We start from the raw sequence: 23568 nt of genomic DNA, 5'->3' as shown, positions 1-23568 counted from the left end.
TCTTGCAGTCTGATTAATAATTTAATAACAAAAGGCTTTAAAAGTGATTATTTCTATTCAGCAGACCACCAATATTTTCGACTAGACGGCCTGTCGTGGGCATTTTTGCCATGTAAATAAATCTTTGTAAGAGATTTATTTTGAAATGTATTGATAGATCTATCTATAAGTTATTTTTTACATAACCAACACTCTGTATTCAAAGTGACAGAGCTGTGTTTTTAGTGGTTTGTCGGCTTACCTGCGAATTCTTCAACCGCCTGTGTATCGGAAAATCTCCTCAGATCATTAACATGGGTCCTAAGAGACTTAAAGAAACTCGAGCATTTTTAGATTTAAACGGCATATATGCGCAGATGTGCGTTCATCAGAGGGCACGACTCACAGTGGAAAAAGTTTGCGGTCATCTGACTCCCACATAAACTTCATGACTACGGGACATTACACAGCGCTAGCATACATCTCTTTTAGACTGTTACATTTTGAGGAAAAATGTCTCTGGGCTGAAATAATGGTCTATCGCCATCTGGTGCATGTGTTGTAACGTAACAGTGCTAAGAAAGTCGTCTGCTCTGTAGCTCAAGAGGAAAAAAGACAAAAAATTAAAAAACTTCAACTCCATGTGTGAACTAAATTAATTTATTCGGGTCCGACCAATTAAAATAATCAACTTACTTTAATTTTTATTCGGTAGGCCTACTTTATGGTCTGTGTTACTATTTTATGAACGTAAAAATGATTTTTTTAAAAACAAAACCACCTGAAATTATACAAAACGTATTTTTTTATTTTCGAACAGTAAATGCTCCAATACAAAATGTGAATCTTAAATCATTTTAAAGTACGAATTAACTAACCTTTAATTCTCGTGCATAATATAATTTAGGTTTATACAAATATTGATAATTCTTTTACAACTACAAACATGATGTAACTTCAAGGTCACAATCACAGTCCAGTCACAACCAGAGTTGGAATCACCAAATCAACTATGGGACATTTGTTTCTAGAAAGCTGGTCAATGCATGACCAAAATGCAAAAATCACAAGTAATTCACATATTCACATAAGCAATTCACCATACAATTTGTCAAAGTTAATGATTCATTCCTGTGAATCAATCAGGCAGACACAAACACCCCCTCGACACACTCGTTTTTCAGAACTCTTAACAAAAACCTCAATGTGTTTATTAAGAAAGTGCTACTTTACATTAGACTGGTATTTTGTACTCTCAGTAAATAATATAACTGCTAAAATAACTGCTAGAATATGTAGATTTAAAAAATAAAGATACTTTTCAGTATGTATTCCACAGACATAGGCTAAATAGAACCATTATAAAAACATCTAAACGTCCCAGAATAGATATTCTGTAAATCTCCAAGTTACTAGCCCACAGTCACAAACACTGGGTTTATGAAAGTGTGATTTATGTTGTAGGTAGAATCAAAGATACTTCTCCCATAATCACTCCGTACACTAGCACTGGTCCTGCTGAGCGTCTTACTTTCTAGGAGTCATTGAAGACCTCAGTGAAATCTCCGCCTCCACCCAGGTGTTCGGCTTTGCCAGCATTCCTTCCCAGATTTCAACTTCCTCATTTGCCGAATCCATCCAATCCACTTTCTTGCCATAGCTCTGCCCTGCATGTGAATGAAGGATAATGAGACCCTATAAAACCACAGGCCCCTCTGCACCAACCTGGCTAACTGATTGGTCTTAGTAAGGTGAGGATGGGTGATCACCTGTGCCGAGGCCAAGACGCAGGCCTCCCAGGAACTGGTTGGTGAGTTTGTTGTTGTCCCACACAGTCAGCTCACAGCACACCTCACGTACCTCTCCGGTCTTAAAGCCGTCATAGACCATTGCGTGGTTATACACAGGGTCCTGCGTCTTCTTCATCACACGGGTCTTCTGCCGGCTCTTTTTGCTAGTGTCTGGTAACATGTAGCTTTGGAGTAGAGACACAGGCAGCTTAGGAACAGACACGGGCAGCTTTGGAACAGACACGGGCAGCTTTGGAGCAAACACAGGCAGCTTAGGAACAGACACAGGCAGCTTAGGAACAGACACGGGCAGCTTTGGAACAGACACAATCAGCTTTGGAGCAAACACAGGCAGCTTAGGAACAGACACGGGCAGCTTAGGAACAGACACGGGCAGCTTAGGAACAGACACGGGCAGCTTAGGAACAGACACAGGCAGCTTTGGAACAGACACAGACAGCTTTGGAACAGACACAGACAGCTTTGGAACAGACACGGGCAGCTTAGGAACAGACACAGACAGCTTTGGAACAGACACAGGCAGCTTTGGAACAAACACAATCAGCTTTGGAACAGACACAGACAGCTTTGGAACAGACACAGGCAGCTTTGGAACAGACACAGACAGCTTTGCTTCACCACTCAACCCTCAGTAGTGCACATGAACTGAGACCAACAATTGAGTTGAGCTGGCACGGGACTATAGTCCTTCAATGCAGTGACTCCTAAACTCTGGAACTCCTCGCCTCAACATTGTATGATTGCTCTTCTATTTCACTATTTACAGTTTTTTGCAGCTGCTAAGGCACAAAAAGTGGTCCTTATAGCACAATTTTTGAAATCACTAACCCATGTAGCCTATCTCTTGACCTGGTGCGCTAAACCTTAAGCACATTCTCTGCCTTACACTCATTTAGAAAATTTTAAACACACTTTTTGCAAAACAATAAACACAGTTCTTCACATAAGACACAACATTCAAAACTTAAAACCATGTATTTCTTTTGGAAAACACTGCCACACAACTGCGACACTCACCTACCAAAATCCATACCCAGTTCTCACACGTTACAACACTAGCTAATTTTTTACAAATCTTTAGACATCAAAGCCTAATCCCTATAAAGAGGCCACAAGTTGCAAATCTTGGTTTGCACATCAATGGAGTCCAGTACTACATAGAGATGATGATGAAGAGAATGTGAATGACGATGAGGATGAGCAACCATAATGGATGAGACCAGAGCCACTCTGGTTGACCAAGCATGCGTTGGGTTTTCTGGAGGCAAAGGGTCCAGCCTTATCTGTGCTGCTGCACTGTAGCATCACCCAGACAATTCAAAATGAGAATAGATAAGTAGACCCATCTTCTATATATACTACATAATGTACTAGACTACCCCTTGTTGGGGGACAAAGGTGGCTATCCACCTCAGAACAGAAAGAGAACATCGTCAATATGGTCAGAGAAAACAACTGCATTCGTTTCCGACAACAGCACATCATTACTGACGTCATCAGCAACATTCATTCAGTGAGTCTATCAGGACTGGGCCAGTGACAGTGTGAAACAACTCATCATCATGTGCACATCATCACCTTCTTCAACACAGAGCACAACACACTCGTTCTCCATCACCAGGGGGATGAACCAGAACAGTCCAGGTTTGTTGTCGTCTGAGACAACGTAAGTTTGCACCGGGCTGCTCAAGTACGAACTGGTTCACTGAACAGCCACGATTTGTTGTGATTCACCTCCACCAAACTCTCCATTGCTGTTGAGTTATTTTTGGCATGGAGGTGGTGACCAACCCCACCAGTGTAAATACATTCAGCAGGTGATGTCAGGGTTGGACCCAGGCACGTGCCTCCTGCCGCCACTAGGCGGAGCCCGCGAGCTGGTTCCAGGGGTAATCGAGCCCGATAGATTACACCTGTTGGGCTGCCTATTTAAAGCAGGCGACTTCAGCAACACATTGCTGAAGTTGTCTGTAGTCACGCACTCTCACAGCCTAAGCCAAGTTCTCTCTTCTTCTCAGTACGATCTCGTTGCTCTCTTTCTCTCGTTTTCCCCCTGAGTGTTCTCAGGTTGGTTTTGTTTCTTTTTGTCTTCTCCCTCTGTTCTTCGTCGGTTGTCCTCCAGTGTTCTGGTTGACAGTCTGACAGGTAACCTGGTAAGAAGCCGCTGGTCTTGTACCAAAGCTTCGTCTTTTATTTTGTGTATTTTTCTCCTCTCCTTCTGACATGTTGAGGTTTCTCCGTGTGTTTTTCGTTTTCCTGTTTTTTCCCTTATTGGACGCGTTGTATTTCTTTCCGCGTGTTTTTCGTTTGTTTACTTACCTGTGCACGTCGAGTTCCTCCGTGTTATCCTTCGGTTGTTACCCTTGAGTTTTATTTTCGTTTTTTTCCCGCATCTGCGGAGGTTTCAGTTGGCTGTCTTTTGCCGTTTTATTTTTTGGTTAGCGTTTGGGTTCTCACCACGTTTAAACCAACGCGTCACCGCCGTGATCGGCGGCAACGCGTTACAGAACAACTTCAGCCTATTATGGACCCAGCTAACCCTGACGCCGACGACATGCGAAACGCCCTTGCCATACAAGGGCAGACTATTGGCAGGCATGAGCAGGCGTTGCAGGAAATTCACACTCAGCTCCAGGCTATCGCTCTCGCTGTCCAAAAGCCTGATCCGCCTGCTGCGGCTCCCAGCCCTCTGGTTTCCCCCGGGGCTGTTGGGCTGCCTGCTGACTCTCGTGCTGAGCCCGCATTGCCCGCTCCGGCGCGTTATAACGGGGATCCCAACGAGTGTAGGGGGTTTTTGTTACAGTGTTCTCTTATCTTTGAACAACAACCGTCCCGTTTTCCCACCGAACGTGCTAGAGTGGCTTATGTTATGGCGTTACTCTCGGGGAAAGCATTACGGTGGGCTACACCGGTTTGGGAGAACCAGCCGGAGCTCTGTTCCTCATACGAACGGTTTTCTCGGGCTATGCGGCAGGCGTTTTTTCATCCTGCTTCAGGGGGTATGGTCGCTTCTAGGCTGTTACGTTTGCGACAGGGCAGATCTACCGTGGCGGAATACTCTCTGGACTTCCGCACACTGGCGGCAGAAAGTAATTGGGGTTCGGAGGCGCTGGGGGCCGTTTACATAGAAGGCTTGAGCGAAGAGATCAAGGACGAACTGTCCCTCAGGGAGCCTCCTAGCGGTCTGGACGACGCTATAGACCTCACCATTAGAATAGATAATCGGTTGAGGGACCGTAAACAACACCGCCGTTTGTTCAATTCGCCCAGTGTTAAGGCAGTATCCCCTGTGCGTAAGACCACACACGAGGAGGGCGCGTCATCGGAACAGCCCATGCAATTAGGGCACACTCGTCTCTCCCGTCAGGAAAGACAAAGCCGCATACGAGAGGGCAAGTGTCTTTATTGCGGCAGGGCTAACCACCGTATCGCCGAGTGTCCTGAGTTACAGGGAAAAGGGCAGACCCGTCGGTGAACGGGGTTGCACCGACGGGTCATGGCACTTATTTCCCCGCATGTGGACTGATGCCTCATGTAGTGGTGTCATGGAGAGGTTCTGAGGAACATCGGGTCCTGGCTCTCGTTGACTCAGGGGCCTCTGGTAATTTCATAGACACCGCTCTCGTAGCCTCACTCTCCATACCTCTGGTTCCTCTAGAAAAGCCCATCTCTGTGTCCGCTGTGGACGGTAGGCTGCTCACTTCCGGGGACATAACCCACCAAACCGTTCCTCTGAACATTTCTATAGGGAACCACCACGAAACACTCACCCCCTATGTCATCGCTGCACCCAAACTACAGCTGATCCTAGGGTTTCCCTGGCTCCAACGCCACAACCCCGACGTAGATTGGCTTAATCTGTCCATTAACCGATGGAGTAAGGTCTGTGAACAGTCGTGCTTGGCGCCCCACCGCAGCAAAACCGGGGAGAGCCAAGAAAAGATAGCGTTCATAGAAAAGGTTCCTGCTGTGTACCACGACCTCAAAGACGTTTTTAGCAAACGCAAAGCAGGCTTCCTACCCCCGCACAGAGCCTGCGATATCGCTATCAACCTCCTGCCCGGTACTACTCCCCCTAGGGGGCGTTTGTTTTCCCTAGCTTTGCCTGAACGCAAGGCTATGGAGACCTACATACAGGAGGCGCTCGCGGCTGGTACTATTCGTCCCTCCACCTCTCCCGCCGGGGCTGGATTTTTCTTTGTGGGGAAAAAAGATGGGGGTCTCCGCCCTTGCATCGATTACAGGGGGCTTAACAAGATCACTATCAAAGACCGCCACCCCTTGCCTCTCATGTCCTCTGCCTTCGAGGCCCTTCAACGGGCGACGGTCTTCACTAAGCTAGATCTGAGAAGTGCGTACAACCTGTTGCGTGTCAGGGAGGGCGACGAGTGGAAAACCGCCTTCAACACGCCCTCCGGGCATTACGAGTACTTAGTCATGCCGTTTGGTCTCATGAACGCACCCGCCGCTTTTCAGCGGTTTGTTAACGGCGTCCTTAGGGAGGCTTTGGATAACTACGCCTACGTCTACCTAGACGACATTTTAATATATAGCCGTACTGTCCAAGAGCATCAGCAACACGTACGCCGCGTGCTCCAATTGCTGCTCGAGAATCACCTCTATGTTAAATTAGAGAAGTCCCTGTTCCACGTCGCCGAAGTAGCTTTCTTGGGGTTCATCATTGCCAACGGTAAACTGGCAATGGAACCCGCCAAGATTAAAGCTGTGTCTCAATGGCCCGTGCCCACGTCCGTGCGTTTGGTCCAACGCTTCCTGGGGTTTGCCAATTTCTACAGGCGCTTTATTAGAAATTTTGGCTCCCTCGCGGCTCCGCTCTCTGCTCTCACTAGCAAAAAACTGGGGAAGTTCACATGGACTCCAGAAGCCCAGAAAGCATTCGAGACCCTTAAGGGCCTTTTTACTAGTGCTCCTGTACTGCGGGTTCCTGACCCTGAGCTTCCCTTCGTTGTTGAGACTGACGCTTCTGATCTGGGTGTTGGGGCTGTTCTCTCGCAGCGGGTCGGGGTTCCTCCTAAGCTGCATCCCTGTGCTTACTATTCACACCGGTTCACCCCCACGGAAAGACGGTACGACGTAGGGGACAAAGAACTCCTGGCCGTTAAGTTGGCCTTAGAGGAGTGGCGACACTGGCTGGAGGGGGCTCGCCATCCTTTCCTGGTCTGGTCGGACCACAAAAACCTGACCTATCTCCAGCAGGCCAAGCGCCTCAATGCCAGACAGGCCAGATGGGCCCTGTTTTTCAGTCGTTTCGACTTCACTCTGTCGTATCGTCCTGGCTCAAAAAACACCAAGCCTGACGCTTTGTCCCGACAGTGGGAGCCACCTCTCGTCGACAGTCCCCCTGAGAACGTGCTTCCCCCGGGAGTCGTTGTCGCACCTATCCGGTGGGGTATTGAGAAAGCAGTACAGGATGAACTCGCTAACGAACCCGGCCCTAGCGGTGTTCCTCCTGGCTGTCTCTACGTGCCCTCGACCGTCCGGCGTAAGGTCCTCTTATGGGGACACACCGAACGGTATGCTGCGCACCCCGGTGCTAGGCGGACCGCCGAGCTCATAAAAAGGAGGTTTTGGTGGCCTGCGATGGATCAGGAGATCCGTGACTTCGTGGCTTCCTGCGAGGTGTGTACCAGGAGTAAGGCCCCTCGTAACAAGCCCAGGGGGCTGTTGCGCCCTTTACCTATTCCCTCCAGACCATGGTCCCATATCTCCCTAGACTTCATCACCGGTCTTCCATCCTCCAAAGGGCTGACCACCATTCTTGTGATTGTAGACAGGTTCTCTAAGTATAGCAAATTCATCGGCCTGCCTAAGCTACCCTCCGCCCGAGAAACTGCGTCTCTATTACTGGTTCATGTAGTCCGTAACTACGGATTTCCTCAGGACGTGGTGTCCGACAGAGGACCTCAGTTCGCCAGCAGCTTCTGGAAGGCCTTTTTGACCCTCCTCGGTGCCTCCGCCAGCCTCTCATCGGGTTTCCACCCCCAGTCTAACGGTCAGACCGAGCGAGTCAACCAGGACCTGGAGCAGACGCTCAGGTGCCTGGCGTCCTCTAACCCCGCGTCCTGGGCCGACCACCTGTTGTGGGCCGAGTACGCACACAACACGTTATGGCATTCCGCTCTGGGTATGTCGCCCTTTGAATGTTTGTTTGGGTATGCGCCTCCCCTGTTCGCTGATCACGAGCAGGCCGTAGCTGTGCCTTCTGCTGTGGCTCAGTTTCGGCGCTGTCGCAAGGCTTGGTCGCGTGCTCGCTCGGCCCTGTTGAAGGCTTCCTCCGCCTATTGCCGCAGCGCCGACAAGCATCGTCTCCCTGCGCTGTCCTTCCGTCCTGGTCAGCGGGTATGGTTGGCGGCGGGTAACTTACCGGTGCGGGGCGGCACCAAGAAGCTGGCTCCTCGCTTCCTGGGCCCATTCAAAGTCGACCGTCGTATCAACCCGGTCACCTACCGTTTGGTTCTCCCTCCGTCCATGCGTGTCCACCCGGTGTTTCACGTGTCCCATCTCCGGCCTTACTTATGTGGTTCTTCTCCCGCCCCGGCTCCTCCTGCGCCGCGTATGGTTGGTGGTGGTCCTGTTTACACGGTGCGGCGTCTTTTGGACGTCCGTCGGGTCCGGGGGCGGGATCAATTCCTGGTGGACTGGGAGGGTTACGGTCCTGAGGAGCGGTCTTGGGTTCCCAGGGCACGCATCCTGGATCCTTCCCTGATCGCGGCCTTCTACCGCGACAGGGCTGTTGCCCTGGGCCCGCGGGGTCTCGGGCCTAGAGGGGGGGGTTCTGTCAGGGTTGGACCCAGTCACGTGCCTCCTGCCGCCACTAGGCGGAGCCCGCGAGCTGGTTCCAGGGGTAATCGAGCCCGATAGATTACACCTGTTGGGCTGCCTATTTAAAGCAGGCGACTTCAGCAACACATTGCTGAACTTGTCTGTAGTCACGCACTCTCACAGCCTAAGCCAAGTTCTCTCTTCTTCTCAGTACGATCTCGTTGCTCTCTTTCTCTCGTTTTCCCCCTGAGTGTTCTCAGGTTGGTTTTGTTTCTTTTTGTCTTCTCCCTCTGTTCTTCGTCGGTTGTCCTCCAGTGTTCTGGTTGACAGTCTGACAGGTAACCTGGTAAGAAGCCGCTGGTCTTGTACCAAAGCTTCGTCTTTTATTTTGTGTATTTTTCTCCTCTCCTTCTGACACGTTGAGGTTTCTCCGTGTGTTTTTCGTTTTCCTGTTTTTTCCCTTATTGGACGCGTTGTATTTCTTTCCGCGTGTTTTTCGTTTGTTTACTTACCTGTGCACGTCGAGTTCCTCCGTGTTATCCTTCGGTTGTTACCCTTGAGTTTTATTTTCGTTTTTTTCCCGCATCTGCGGAGGTTTCAGTTGGCTGTCTTTTGCCGTTTTATTTTTTGGTTAGCGTTTGGGTTCTCACCACGTTTAAACCAACGCGTCACCGCCGTGATCGGCGGCAACGCGTTACAGGTGATGGAGGAAGCTTGAGGTTATTTAGTCTTTTTGTTTTTCTTTTTTTGTTGTTTTTGTTGTCCATGTGTTTTCATACTGCATGTGTTGCTGTAGTGTTCATGCAAAACCAAAAAAAACCCTTCCCCTTGTAATTGCGTTTTACTTTATGGTATAAATGTACTGAATATGCAGAAATAACCTCAATATTTGTGAATGTTCATGTATATGTGAGACCTGTGGCAGACCTTCACAGCAGACTACAAACTAAACACTCAAACACATGATAGGAGCGTTGTCCATTTGTCACATGAGTGTGTGGTCACATATATGAAAGGCTAATCATCTGATATTTGTGTGTTGTATTTAAATGCAATAATATGGTTTTGGCAAGAGTTGCAAGAGTTTTGGTTGAACTTTTTGGTTGAGCTTTTTCCAAAAGTGCGAGATGTTTTGCCTGTTGTGTGTGTGTGTGTAGCATTGGCTGCTGTGTGTTAAGTTTTGACAAAAGAGACATAGTTTGAGAAATTGGGTTACAGCATCTGTGTCACGGTCACAGCTCCGGACCCTTCCCTGTGGGCGTGTCGTTATGTCATTTGCGTGCAGTTATGTCCATGTTTGTAGTCCCGTGGGTGTGGGTCGTTTGTGAGTGTGTTCGTAGTCGCACCTGTGCCTTGTCTCGAGATCACAAGGGTATGTGTTACAGTTTTTTGCATTTGCTAAGACACAAAAAGTGGTCCTTATAGCACAATTTCTGAAACAACTAACCCATGTAGCCTATCTATTGACCGGGTGTGCCAAACCTTAAGCACATTCTCTGCCTTACACTCATTTAGAAATGCTAAAACACACTTTTTGCAAAACTTTACACACAGTTCTTCACATAAGACACAACATTCAAAACTGAAAACCACGTGTTTCTTTTAGAAAACACTGCCACACAACTGCTACACTCACCTACCAAAATACCATACACAGTTCTCACACGTTACAACACTTCTAGCTAATTTTTAAAAATCCTTATCAGAACTTTATCCCTATAAAGAGGCCACAAGTTGCAAATCTTGGTTTGCACAACAATGGAGGCTAATACTTCACAGAGAGGTAGAGGACGAGGAAGAGGACAAGGAAGAGGAAGAACACAAACAACCATCACGGATGAGATCCAGGCCACTTTGGTTGACCATGGAGGCCATCGTGAACATTGTCATATCAAACAACAGTATACCTTTACGACAACTACAACAGTACATCATTACTGACAACATCACTTTCAGCAACATTCAATCAGTGAGCCTATCTGCACTGGGCCGACTCCTGAGAAGACATCAAGTGCATATGAAGCAGCTATACAGGGAACCATTTCAGCGCAACTCTGACAGTGTGAAGGAACTGCGGTATGAATATGTGCAAGTATGCTTTGCTATCCTCTTACTTATACTTTACTCCAGTGTCCTGTGCCACACAATGTTGAGTATGATATATGCCCATTTCATTCAGTCAAATACAGTACTGTAATACTGTAATGTTTGTAACGCGAACCCCCAGGGAACAGGGGACTCGCTGGGTTTTTTGTAGGAGATGAACCCAGGGGCAAAGCCCAAAAGAAAACACGATGAACTGAGACCTCCGCCACTAAGCGGGAAAAGCAGGAAACAAAAAAACTGAGTGAAAAACTCAGAAAACGAGAACAAAAAACACACGGAGGAAACCACTCGACGTGTCGTGACAAAAAGGAGCACAAACGAACAAAATAAAAACAAGCCAGGGAAGGGAGCTGGCTGAAAACAAAAGCACACGGAGGAAACCACTCGACGTGTCGTGACAAAAAGGAGCACAAACGAACAAAATAAATACAAGCCAGGGAAGGGAGCTGGCTGAAAACAAAAGGCACAAAAAACTAAAATATAGAGAAGAAAACAGCTTGGGGAAAACTTGAGAAAGGCCAGTAAGGGCACAGGAGAGGATACCTCGAAAAACAGTAGAGAGAGGGAGAGAGAGAGAGAGAGAGAGAGAGAGAGAGAGAGAGAGAGAGAGAGAGAGAGAGAGAGAGACGACGACAACTGCTGCTGCTGCTGCTGCTGCTGCTGCTGCTGCTGCTGCTGCTGCTGCTGCTCAAACCGGGTAACAGGCTGGCTGCAAGAGCGAGAGGCAACAAACAACTCAGCAGTGAGGCACTGCAACCGTGCCCATTAAATAGGGGAAGGCACAGCTGCAGGTCCTCACCGCTGATTGCGTCTCCCACGAGTATTAGCTCGTGGGTTCCCTCTGGTGGCGACAGGAGGGATGGTCCTGGTCCCAGCCCTGACAATGTTTGGTTTCAGAGAGTAATGGAGCTAGATGTTGCAGCAGTGGAACACAAGTTCCTTTATATTGATGAAGCTTCAACCTTGCCAGACCAAGACGCAGAGGAAGAAACGTCATAGGACACCGTGCCATAGTCAGTGTCCCTGCAGTGTGGTGGGAACATCACAATGTTTGCAGCCATTTGCCACAATGGTGTTGTCCATCATGCTACTTTTGGTCCTTACAACACTGCTCACATCATCACCTTTCTCAACACACTACACAACAACTCATTCCCCATCACCAGGGAGATGGACAAGAACAGACGAGGTACGTTGTCATCTGGGACAACGTAAGTTTCCACCGTGCTACACAAGTACGACATTGGTTCACCGAACATCCACAGTTTGATGTGCTTCACCTCCCACCATACTCACCTTTCCTCAAACCTATTGAGGAGTTTTTTTCGGCATGGAGGTGGAAAGTTTATGACCGCAAACCCCACCATTACATACCACTTCTGCAGGTGATGGAGGAAGCTTGTGGGGACATTGATGAGGGTGCATGTCCGGGCTGAATACGTCACTCAAGAAGATACTTCCCCCGCTGTCTTACCAAAGAGGACATCACCTGTAATGTTGATGAAATCTTGTGGCCAGACCCAAATACAAGATTGCCTGGAGTGCCGGGCAGCGCTGCGCGCGCGGGAGGATCGGCCCCGAAGACCGGAGGGGCTCCGCCTCCTGTTCTGCCTGCAGTCCTGGGAGGGTTCGCGTCGCTGGTCGTGCTCATGCAAGCGGGGAGAGCGATCTCCTGGCTGCCAGTGCCTGTGTGTGTCTTCGTCCCGTTATGTATTCCCAATCCCCTTTTCCCTCTTGTGCCTCTTGTTTTCCATGTACCTGTGTGTGTGTCTATAAGCGTGCCCGTGTTTAATGTATTTTCCCCTGTTTTCCCAGGGAGGGTGTTCTAGAGCTGTTCGCGGCGGTTCCCACCATCGGGGGAAACGGCTCTCGGAGGCTCGTGATCCCGGCGGCTCCGGACCTGCCCGTCGGTGTAGGTTCGGGGCTTTCCAGCTGCGCAGGACGCTCCGGGAGTAGCGAGCCCCTGGCGGGGGGTTCTGTTATGGTGACGGCTACGGACCCTTCCCTGTGGGCGTGTCGTTATGTCGTCTGCGTGCAGTTATGTCCATGTTTGTAGTCCCGTGGGTGTGGGTCGTTTGTGAGCGTGTTCGTAGTCGCACCTGTGCCTTGTCTCGAGATCACGAGGGTACGTATTAATCACCTATTTAATGTGCGTTCGTGCAATTTCTTGTGCTAGTCTATGTCTAATGCTCGTGTCGTGTGAGTGTGCTTGTAAGAGTGTTTGCGCAATCCGCGCCGCACTCTATTAATTGTGTCACATTAAACGTTACATGTTGTTACCATACCCGCTCGTCTTGCCTGCCTCTTCCCACCTTAACAATCTGCAAAAATATTATTATTATTATTGCTGTTGTTGATGTTGTTTGTTGTTGATGTTAAAAAGGACCTTCCAGTCTCCCAGTTAATTAGCATTTTTATGCACCCCACCATATGCCCTTTTTACATTTGAGCATATGTCCCTGAAAACATCTGCATGGCCCTATAGGGCAGTTCTCCTAACAGGCTGCACCTCCACCCCATTCCAGCACCGTTCAGTTTCACCTTGTGTTTCAAGCAGAATGATTCAACAAGTAAATACAGTGTGTTTGCATTTGCCCTTTAAACAAATAGCAGGTTCATTTTTGTGCCTGTCATGGCCTTGAGGAATGGAACTATAAACAAACGGAAACCGTGATCGCTGGACAGAGAACGAGCAACTCCTTCCCTCAACAAAAGGAGAAGTCGTTTCCTCTGCCCCCCCGCACACCACGAGTCTTACCACTTCACAAAGGAGTCGACTCCCTGGGTCTTCAGGCGACGTAAGCGTCTTGCCTCTCGCAACCATATGTGAATTTCTCCTGTACTGAGTTTGGAACCATCTATACTTAGTGAGAAGACACAGATTTGAATCAGATTGTTAGTAATAAGTGCAAGGTTGATTTTTAAAAAATTAATGTTTTGGAATGATATACCCAGAAAGTGACCCATCTTTTAATACCTGTGGATTCTGGCACATATTTAAGTGAGATGGACAAAAGTCCACAGGATTCTTGTGATTCCTGATTATCTTTACTCTATAACAGGCAGAAAAAAGTGTTACAATTTCAAATATATTATATTTCTGTTATTACTAATGCATATTAAAACTGAGTGGTAGATATTTAAGTGCACTTTACATAGCTATTTGTTTATCAATAATTGCATAAAGACTCTGGAACTGTGTGATGATATAGCAATTCTAGTGTTCTAAGATCTGATCTTATCGATGGTTTTGGATCCAAACCTTGGGCTGGAGGTTGTACCAGGTGAGGGCTTCATGTTTCCAATCCCACGTCCTCAGACTGAGCTCAACCTGACCCAAGAAGACATTTCTGCCTCGGGAGTCATTGTGCCACACAGACAAGTTCAGGGTCTTTGCAGGCAATTCTTCACGCTTCACTTTGTACTGTATGTCGAGACGAAGAGAAAAGACATATTTCACCTTCAGCAAATCTGTTTTGTACTTTGTATTGAGCATGCTGGGAAAACAGAAAAAGATAGGTGGAAATATGGTATAGGTAGAAAATCCTGTGAATGGTGCAGTGACACGTACTCTCAAAGACTCAACGTAGACTGGATTCACTGTGCGTTTCTTGATTGAAGTCTTTCTCTTGCTTCTCTTATCTGGATAGAGGTATGTCTTCACGTAACTGACAGAAAAGTACAGCTAGTTTTAAACATTATTCATACACACTGAGTGATCACTTTATTATGTTCTAATATGCATAATAAATAATAATAATAAATCAAATCAAATATATAATACTGTTCTATTGCCATACCTAAAAGCCTAATATGTACACTGAATAGCCACTTTATTAGTAGTGTAATGGACTTGCTTTGGCCTTCAGAATCACAGAAGTTCTAGGTGGCATAGATTCCACGAAGTGATACAATCATTCATGGCACATGCAGACAGGACAGCTTCTCGCAGTTGCCACAAACTGGATGGATGCACTGACATGCTCTGAACAGCCCCTTCTACCTTGACCCAGAAATGCCCCATAGGATTAAGATCTGAAAACTTTGAACTATTCTCTATCACACCAGTCCCAGTATTCTCTATCACACCAGTCCCAGTATTCTCTATCACACCAGTCCCAGTATTCTCTATCACACCAGTCCCAGTATTCTCTATCACACCAGTCCCTGTATTCTCTATCATACCAGTCCCAGTATTCTCTATCACACCAGTCCCAGTATTCTCTATCACACCAGTCCCAGTATTCTCTATCACACCAGTCCCTGTATTCTCTATCACACCAGTCCCAGTATTCTCTATCACACCAGTCCCTGTATTCTCTATAAAACCAGTCCCTGTATTCTCTATAAAACCAGTCCCAGTATTCTCTATCACACCAGTCCCTGTATTCTCTATCACACCAGTCCCAGTATTCTCTATCACACCAGTCCCAGTATTCTCTATCACACCAGTCCCTGTATTCTCTATCACACCAGTCCCTGTATTCTCTATCACACCAGTCCCAGTATTCTCTATCACACCAGTCCCAGTATTCTCTATCACTCCAGTCCCAGTATTCTCTATCACACCAGTCCCTGTATTCTCTATCACACCAGTCCCAGTATTCTCTATAAAACCAGTCCCTGTATTCTCTATAAAACCAGTCCCAGTATTCTCTATCACACCAGTCCCAGTATTCTCTATCACACCAGTCCCAGTATTCTCTATCACTCCAGTCCCAGTATTCTCTATCACACCAGTCCCAGTATTCTCTATCACACCAGTCCCTGTATTCTCTATAAAACCAGTCCCTGTATTCTCTATCACTCCAGTCCCAGTATTCTCTATAAAACCAGTCCCAGTATTCTCTATCACACCAGTCCCAGTATTCTCTATCACACCAGTCCCTGTATTCTCTATCACACCAGTCCCTGTATTCTCTATCACACCAGTCCCAGTATTCTCTATCACACCAGTCCCAGTATTCTATATCACACCAGTCCCTTTATGCTCTCGACACCACTGTAAGAGAAAAAAAACCCAAGGTTGCCAGTTGTGCCCCTAGATGGTCTAGTATCAATGTCTGTGCCTTGTCCGAAGTTGCTTAGATCACTGTATTTTCCCATTCCTATATGGATTCACACAGAATGTTATCCATGAAATATATGGCCACCTAAATTGCCCACCTAATATGCTGCAATCTGGTGTCAAGGTGTCTAAGATGAAACCCAAATTGTGAAAGGACAGATGTCTCTACTACATCAGTGGCCATTCACTGTGTGTCTCAATCATGCTGTAATCCAGCACTCTGAAGTCAGTACATTATATACTAAAGTGAGTACATTATGTTCTAAAGTGAGTACATTATGTTCTAAAGTGAGTACATTATATTCTAAAGTGAGTATATTATATTCTAAAGTGAGTACATTATATTCTAAAGTGAGTACATTATATTCTAAAGTGAGTACATTATATTCTAAAGTAAGTATATTATATTCTAAAGTGAGTATATTACATTCTAAAGTGAGTATATTACATTCTAAAGTGAGTATATTATATTCTAAAGTGAGTATATTATATTCTAAAGTGAGTATATTACATTCTAAAGTGAGTATATTATATTTTAAAGACAGTTGACTAACTGAATTAGGTTTCAGGACCATTACTGGCCCCCTGAATGAATGATCTAGTTTTGATCCAAGGGCACATGCTAGCTGGACACTTGTAACACATGGAAATATTGTGTGTGTGTGTGTGTGTGTGTGTGTGTGTGTGTGTGTGTGTGTGTGTGTGTGTGTGTGATTGATGATGTTTCTTGTACTGAACCAGTATAAGTTCTATTGTACTATAAGCCGCTGTGATGATTTCCTTCTATATGTAACAAACATACTTGTCCAATAAAGCACAGAGATAACTGATCAAAAGGGACTGGAAGCCTATGGGTAAAGATATAGAGTAGCTGCCCTATATGAACCGATCACACAGTGTGTTCTTATTGCTGCTCTGTGGCACAGTTCACCTCATGAAAGTCATTTGTCATTTGGGTTGATTAAACTCACGGGTCCGTGCGCTGTTTACGTGGGTTTGCAATGGCCAGGTCCTGACACTGTTCCACCATAATGACCAGCTCTCCCAGTGGACTGTACATCAGAGCGAACTCCACAGAACCCTGCACTATCACATTGCCGATGTCCCCGGCATCGCTGTAAACACTCAGCAAACTGCCCGAGCGCTAGAGGCAACAAAAGCAGACGACATTCTTGCAATACCAAAACTCTACAACCACACACAATACAGATCGTATTAATCACAGTTAATCAAAGCTCAACATCAAATGAGAAAGCAGATTTGAAATCGGCGTGGCTCACTTCTGTGACTGACAGTGCGCTTGCAGAAACATGCCTTCGTCCGGAGAGATCAGACCCGTAGCTGGACACCGAACTGTTGTCACCCTCAGACTCCACTCCCTCATCCTGGACGGATTATATGAACAATGGAAGACCATTGAAACCGAGACACTGTTTAACCATAAGGGACAGGTGCCTTGCTACAATGAAATATACGGCAGCACACAGTTAGGGTGTTGCAAGCATGCAAAACTGAAACAGGATGAGCATGGCCTAACCTCCCAAACATCTACAGCAAAGGTTGGAGCAGTAGGTGTGGGAACCTCTACAGAGACTTCTGTATCTGGTGATACATTCTTCAAACCTGTGTAAGAAAATCTTACTATTAGTGACAGCAGTTTTTTTTTCTAATTTTATGTGGCCCTGCATGAGTAAAGATTGTTAATCTAATACTGGGCGTGTCAAAGTCAAGAACACATAAGCCTCTCCTAGAATGTCAGACTTTTAACCAAGGAAATCTGATGCTGAGAGCTTATGTGTGGGTATGGAATGTGATATGCCACATATGTAAACAAAGAATAGTTGTGTACACTGAGGGAGGGACTGTTTAGTACTGCCTGTGTAAAAAACGAAACAGAATACTTGTGGTGCAATTGCTGCTGAGCTTACTGTCTCACTAAAGCACTAGTGAACTAGCGCAAAATGTTATTATATACAACATATTTTATAGAAATATCTTTCATACTTTTAATTTGGTTTGGGTCCTCGGATTCAGATGGCATTACTACTATTGTGGGAATCACACTTTCTGCCTTCTCCTGCTCTGGGTTTTGGGAGGGGATGTTTTTCGTCAGAGGTGATTTTGCCCTGAGGGCCCGTTCATACACACTGTTAAGAATATCACGTTCTGTCCTGCCGTCCTCTTCGGAGGTTCTCCTAACATCAGGCACTTCTGAAAATGTTTGGCTTTGTTCTCTGTTGTAAAGTTCTCCTGTGGTTTCTATTTCATTTGAGTGCTTTGATTTTCTTTTTATTTTATCTGTGCTTACAGAATCCCTCAGTTCGACATCAAAGTCCCATTTTCTTCCAAAAGCTGCATCCTTTACAACCACCTCTGTAAGCAGGTCTATGTTTATATCTGCTGATCTGTTTTGGTCTAAACTGACATCGTCTGGTGTGTTCAGGTCATTCAGTGCCTCTGGCACTTGATCCTCAGTAACACTGGCATTTTCTTCATTATTTAAATCTACACTTAATACATCCATCCTGGTTGGAGATGACTTTCTGAAAATTGCTACTGGAATTTCATCCTTCTCTCTTTCAGGTCTTTCATTCTGTATTTGTGGAGCAGGGTCACTTGGGGACACTTGCTTTTCCATCTTCTCCACAGAAGAAACTGTGAGGAGCTTATCAGAGTCTTCTTGCCCCTGTAGAGAACCAACGGGCAATTCACTGGCCCTCTTTTTATCCTGATGTAATGACTGACCTATGGCTACTTCCTCTTCAAATTCAAGCCCATTCATGCTCGACACAAACACACGATTGGTGTGACTTGGTTTATATTTCACTTCTGTCTCTGCATGTTTGCTAGAGCTCATTATTCTGCCATTCTCAGCTTCTGGCTCAGTGTTGCTCCGCTCCACAGCTCTACCAACATGGTGGGATTGATCATGGCTTGAGGTGCTGTGTGTTTCACTGAAAGATGTTCTCTCCAGTGATCCTATTTTGTTAGCTCCTGTAGATATCTTCACAAAGTTCTCCTCAAATGATTGGATTTCTTGCTCTGCCGGAGGGAGTGGGACATTTGGTATGGGCTCTGGAGTCTCTGCATTTGCGTTTATTGTACCAGCTGAGTTACACTTCTGCTCCAGCGCTGGATGAAGGTGAGGAGGCGACAGAGGAGGTTTGGGGTATTGAGGATTGTCTGTTGGTTTAGATCCTGGGCCTGGTGTGCCAAGGATGGGATTATTAAAATTAGACAAACTTCTCAGAATGAATGGTTTCTCAGTAGTTTTGTCGGAGGGTTTCTGAGGTTTCTCAACAGGAACATTCTTGGCTGGACTCTGAACAGGGTGGGTTTCTGCAAAAATGATGAAAAAAGTTTTCACATCAGCATTTTTAAAATAGTTGACATACTGATTCACTCCTTGCGTCTTAAAAGTGTTATATTTCCCACTAAAAACTCACCATCTACCAAAGCGAAGTCTTCATCTGTGTATGCCCGGCATTCCTACAGTAATAAATGGATACATATGTAGATGTGAAGAAGGATATAGATATATTAATATTTTGCACAAAAAATATGGAGTGTGATAAAAACCTCTACACTGTGAGCTGGGTGGAGTGATCTGGAGTCATCGGAAAATCTAAAAAATATTTAGCATTTTCAGTAAATCATTATTTCATTCAAAACTGAATTGCAATATCCAGTTATGAAAACACAGCATGCTTGTAACCTTAGGTGAAGCTGCAAAAATACCCAACAACTTCTAAAGAATGTAAGTCTGCGTATTACACTAATACAGTACATTCAGTAATAAAATCATGTACTCAGTGTTACAGTAATGGCCAACAAAAGAGGATTGGGATGATCAATGAATATTACATTTATATTATATTATACTACTTATTTACTATGCATTTATTTTTCAGTGTGTTACTATGATTCACAATATGATCCTGTGAGGCTGTTGTGTTACTAGCTGTGAGGCTGTTGTGTTACTAGCTGTGATGCTGTTGTGTTACTAGCTGTGAGGCTGTTGAATGTGCCTGTGAGGCTGCTGTGTTAATTGCTGAACATCATGCAACTAATGTAGCTCACACTCTCCATCTCTGTGCAGCACATTTACAGCAGGTGATTTTTTTATCTTTTCCTTTTCAGTTTATAAGGCCAAAAAAGGACATTACTGTGGGTGAGTTCTGCTGTGCTGCTTTTCTTCATCTTTGTCTTCAGTCACAGCATGCAGAAAAGGATTTGGCTTGTGTCCTACAATTATAAGGAGTTTGATGAGCAAGAAAAGGACAAAACAATGTTTGACAGATCTCTACACCGAGTTTGTTAAGCAATAATTCATAATATTTCTAGTATGAACCGAAATAATGCATCTTTTCCATCCTCAACATTAAAATGATCTGGACACATGTAATAAACAACCAGGGCCTGAAAAAGAGTGAAATGTAATAAAGCGACATGTGATAAAGAACCAGCGCCCCAAGAACAGAGAACATTCATTCCTCACTAGTCTTCCTCTCGGTTTCTCAAGAGCTGAATGAGATACCTGCTGTTTTCTTCCATCTCATAGAGGACCTCACCACAGCGGAGATGTCAGGCTGGCGTCCGTGTCTCTTCGCCCTGAGATCCTCAAACCATTCCCCTGTCAAAACCTTCAGCTGCTTGGGGTCAGGGACTGAATTCCTCAGCCTCCTGAGGTTAAAAAAGTCTGATTCAAGGGAAACTTACATACAAACTATGGTTAATATCACAGACAGACAGAAAACCAAAGACTACTAAATGGAACACACTTTAACCCACACTACTGTCTCTTCAAAATGAATTAACAGAAGCCAAATGTGTTTGTGGGGGGTTGTTGCTTTTTCCCACTGTTCTTAACTCGAACCAAACTATGATGTCTAAATTGTGATATGAACTGAACTATGACTTTTGTATACTGTGACTCACCAATAACCTCTGTATTTAAAGTACTTTTATAACTACATAAACTGGCTGCAGTAAAAATATGGGTATAGGATTGGTATGGGTGGTATAAACCCTAAAATACATTTTGCAGATTCATAACATGGATGAATTGGCACGGTGATGTTCACTGTGGGCACCACTGCAGCACTCTATTTGACCAAAGTCTCAGAAACAGAGTGCACACTCTATTATTACCAGTGCGCAAAAGGACTGCAAAATTCTTAAAGGGATCCCATATGCCATGTACAACACGCATGTCAGGACTATAAGAACTATTGTGCCGAAACATTTTACTTGTAATAAAAAGATAATGGCTTCTTAAAATATAAAACGTTATAATAGTCGCCATCTATATGTCTTTAAAAGGCAACAGTCTGTGAGCATATATGAAAGTATATGTTAATATACATGATATGGGGATGGATCGTGTTAAATCATAATAAACAATAAGCATGTTATTGGCATAAGTCCGATTTTAACTTTTCCAATGTTCTTAGTTTTTCGCAGTTTGAGCATGTTCCGCGAACTCAAATCTGCTGCTTGTTCATGTTCTTCATCACTGCAGTAACTTGTAACTTGTGCTGGCGAGCACCTTCACTTTTTATGGAATTTATTTCTTACGACAGCAGGTCAATAACAAAATACAACAAAAAAATAACAATTTTCTCCCCATGAAATCATCCACCAGTCAGCATATCTACACAAAACCTACACCTGCTTGTTTGTATGTAGTTCAATATCCGAGGAGCTGAAATCAGAATCGTCGGGTGTAGGGCAGCTTACCGCACACGTCCAATTTCAAGCCGTTTTAAATCCTCATCTCGTAGAAGCACTTGGCGAATTATTCCTTCCTCCTCGGTGGAAAGAAAACTCAAGTCAATAAATATGGTCGTATCTTTAGACGATTTCATCTTGCGAATTTTGCAAGGTATGAATATTAAATTTCAAGCTTGCACTCCGAGAGTTAAGGAATGGTTTGAATGCTCGCGTGCGTGGAGCACCGGGTTCCAGAACGCTGTTCCGGTTCTAATACGCAGGGTTCTGAATTTGGAACCCTAGTAGTGTCGCGCGAGTCTTTACAACAAATTCAGCGCCTCTGGCTGCACTTACGTCACGGGGAAACAGACAAGGAGCGCACAGTTTCTCTGACGTAATATGTTAACATGTCGCTTAAAAACCCTGGCACGTCAAGCTGGAATAAAAAGTTTTGTCCTTAGGGGAGATAAAAAAATACACCTTCTGCGGCAGTGCGACGCTCGTAAAGTTTGCTTAACGACACGCCTTTTGCCTGCTGACACATGCGTTGTACATGAAAATTACACAGAAGGCAAACGGAAACCAGAATGTCTTTAGGATGTTGAGGCAGTAACCTCACAAGATTTGATCTGTCACTGACATCCTCGGAGGGGTTCTTCTATTTCCTGTATAATTAGAGAGAGCCTGCATCTACAAAATGTAGAGAAATAGGTCATATGACTTCATGAACGTCGATATGCTCCAGACAAGCACTTTGTGTGTATTTATTAAGGTGCTTAGAAAATATAACTATAAAGTTAACGCACATTTCTAACTGGAAAACTAACAAACGAATGGATGAATGAATGAATTAATTAATTAAACATGAAATACTGTGGGCCAGGGCGTATATACGTGCACAAGAATCTTTCCTGTTTTACCAAACATATAAGCGCGTTTAGAACTTCAATTCACTTAAATTCAGTAGGTTTATATAGCCAGATCAGGTGGACTGAGCATGTCCGTGGTGACAATAAGAAGAGGAACCTCCCTGAAGTGGTATGAGGAAGCAGTCCTGAGAGGAGCCTAATCGGACACCCATGGACGTAGTTTTGATTTCATAAGTGGGGGGGACACAACCTGGGGTGGCGAACTGTTGAGCGGGGGGGGGGGGGGGGGGGGGGGGTTGAATGAAAATTGTTGAGCGCTGTGAACAAAAATTGTTGAGCGGGGGGGGGGGGGGGGGGGGAGCTCGGAGCTGCATGATCCTAGTGCTAGATTTGTCGCTATTTGGATATTGTTTTTTTAACCGTTAAAAAGTGGGGGGGACATGACTTCGTCGCTACTTAAATATTTGGTTTTAACTGTAAAAACTGGGGGGGACCAAAACCGGCTTTTGAAAAAGTGGGGGGGACATGTCCCCCCCGTCCCCCCCCAAAACTACGTCCGTGCGGACACCATCCCTTACGGGCGGCACCAGTACCTGAACTGAAGGCTCACTCTCTGATAAAGTTATACACCACACCCTTTAAATAAAGACACCAGGAACCTGATAACAAGCATACAAGATGGATATAATAATAGGCGAAAACAAAGACGAATATACTGTTTTTCATTAAATGCAATATATTAAACTACAGTATATTGAACTACGGTATATTAAACTGGCATTTATGAAAGTTCCAATTTACTGGTTTTATCCCATTTGTTTCCGGAATGGTGCAAAATCACTTTTTAAATCACTTCCTTCACTTCCATGTGAAAGGATTGAAGCCATGATCCACAGTCTCATCTCGTGCACAGCACGAAGCGGTGGATATTCATATTTAATCCTGTCACATGGAAGTGGTGGGCGGGGTTTAGTAGAGGTCACTCGTCTCAGGTCCATGTTGTGCCTCGAATACGAAAATGATCACATACAGAGTCTCATATACTGAATTACCAGTAGGTGGCACTAATCACCAAAAAAACCCCAAGAAGTAGGACATTATATTTTAATCCGAATAAATGGGGCACAGCAAAATTACTTAGGATAATTACAATTGTCTTAACAATTCTATGCACAATGTGTCTTACCTCAGCACTAGTACGTGGTCTTTAAACTATATGTGATGAGAACCAAGTTCACAG

At 45.2% G+C, this 23568-nt stretch overlaps 1 protein-coding gene across 4 annotated transcripts; it reads right to left on the bottom strand.

Annotated features, from left to right (window-relative positions):
- Nucleotides 1–1503: 1503 nt before the first annotated feature.
- Nucleotides 1504–21975, bottom strand: LOC143480513 (uncharacterized). 4 transcript variants are annotated; one of them, XM_076978256.1, is made up of 16 exons: nt 21940–21975; nt 21487–21554; nt 20285–20430; nt 19914–19992; nt 19327–19372; nt 19194–19236; nt 17752–19086; nt 17285–17370; nt 17028–17132; nt 16719–16891; nt 14251–14347; nt 13942–14103; nt 13657–13732; nt 13438–13537; nt 1749–1954; nt 1504–1646 (listed from the first exon to the last, which is right to left on the bottom strand). In XM_076978256.1, exons 3-16 carry the CDS (start codon nt 20304–20306, stop codon nt 1507–1509), a joined length of 2670 nt encoding a protein of 889 aa, XP_076834371.1. In that variant the 5' UTR covers nt 20307–20430; nt 21487–21554; nt 21940–21975; the 3' UTR covers nt 1504–1506. The 4 variants fall into 4 exon arrangements, with proteins under 4 accessions (XP_076834371.1, XP_076834370.1, XP_076834367.1 ...); XM_076978255.1 differs by lacking the exon at nt 21940–21975 and adding an exon at nt 21814–21924; XM_076978252.1 differs by lacking the exon at nt 21940–21975 and having other exon boundaries at nt 21487–21791.
- Between the last annotated feature and the right edge of the window lie 1593 nt (nt 21976–23568).

Source organism: Brachyhypopomus gauderio, chromosome 17 (assembly GCF_052324685.1).
Source record: "Brachyhypopomus gauderio isolate BG-103 chromosome 17, BGAUD_0.2, whole genome shotgun sequence".
Classification (NCBI taxonomy): Eukaryota; Metazoa; Chordata; class Actinopteri; order Gymnotiformes; family Hypopomidae; genus Brachyhypopomus; species Brachyhypopomus gauderio.
Note: the sequence above shows the minus strand (reverse complement) of the source record. Positions and strands in the feature narration are given on the sequence as shown.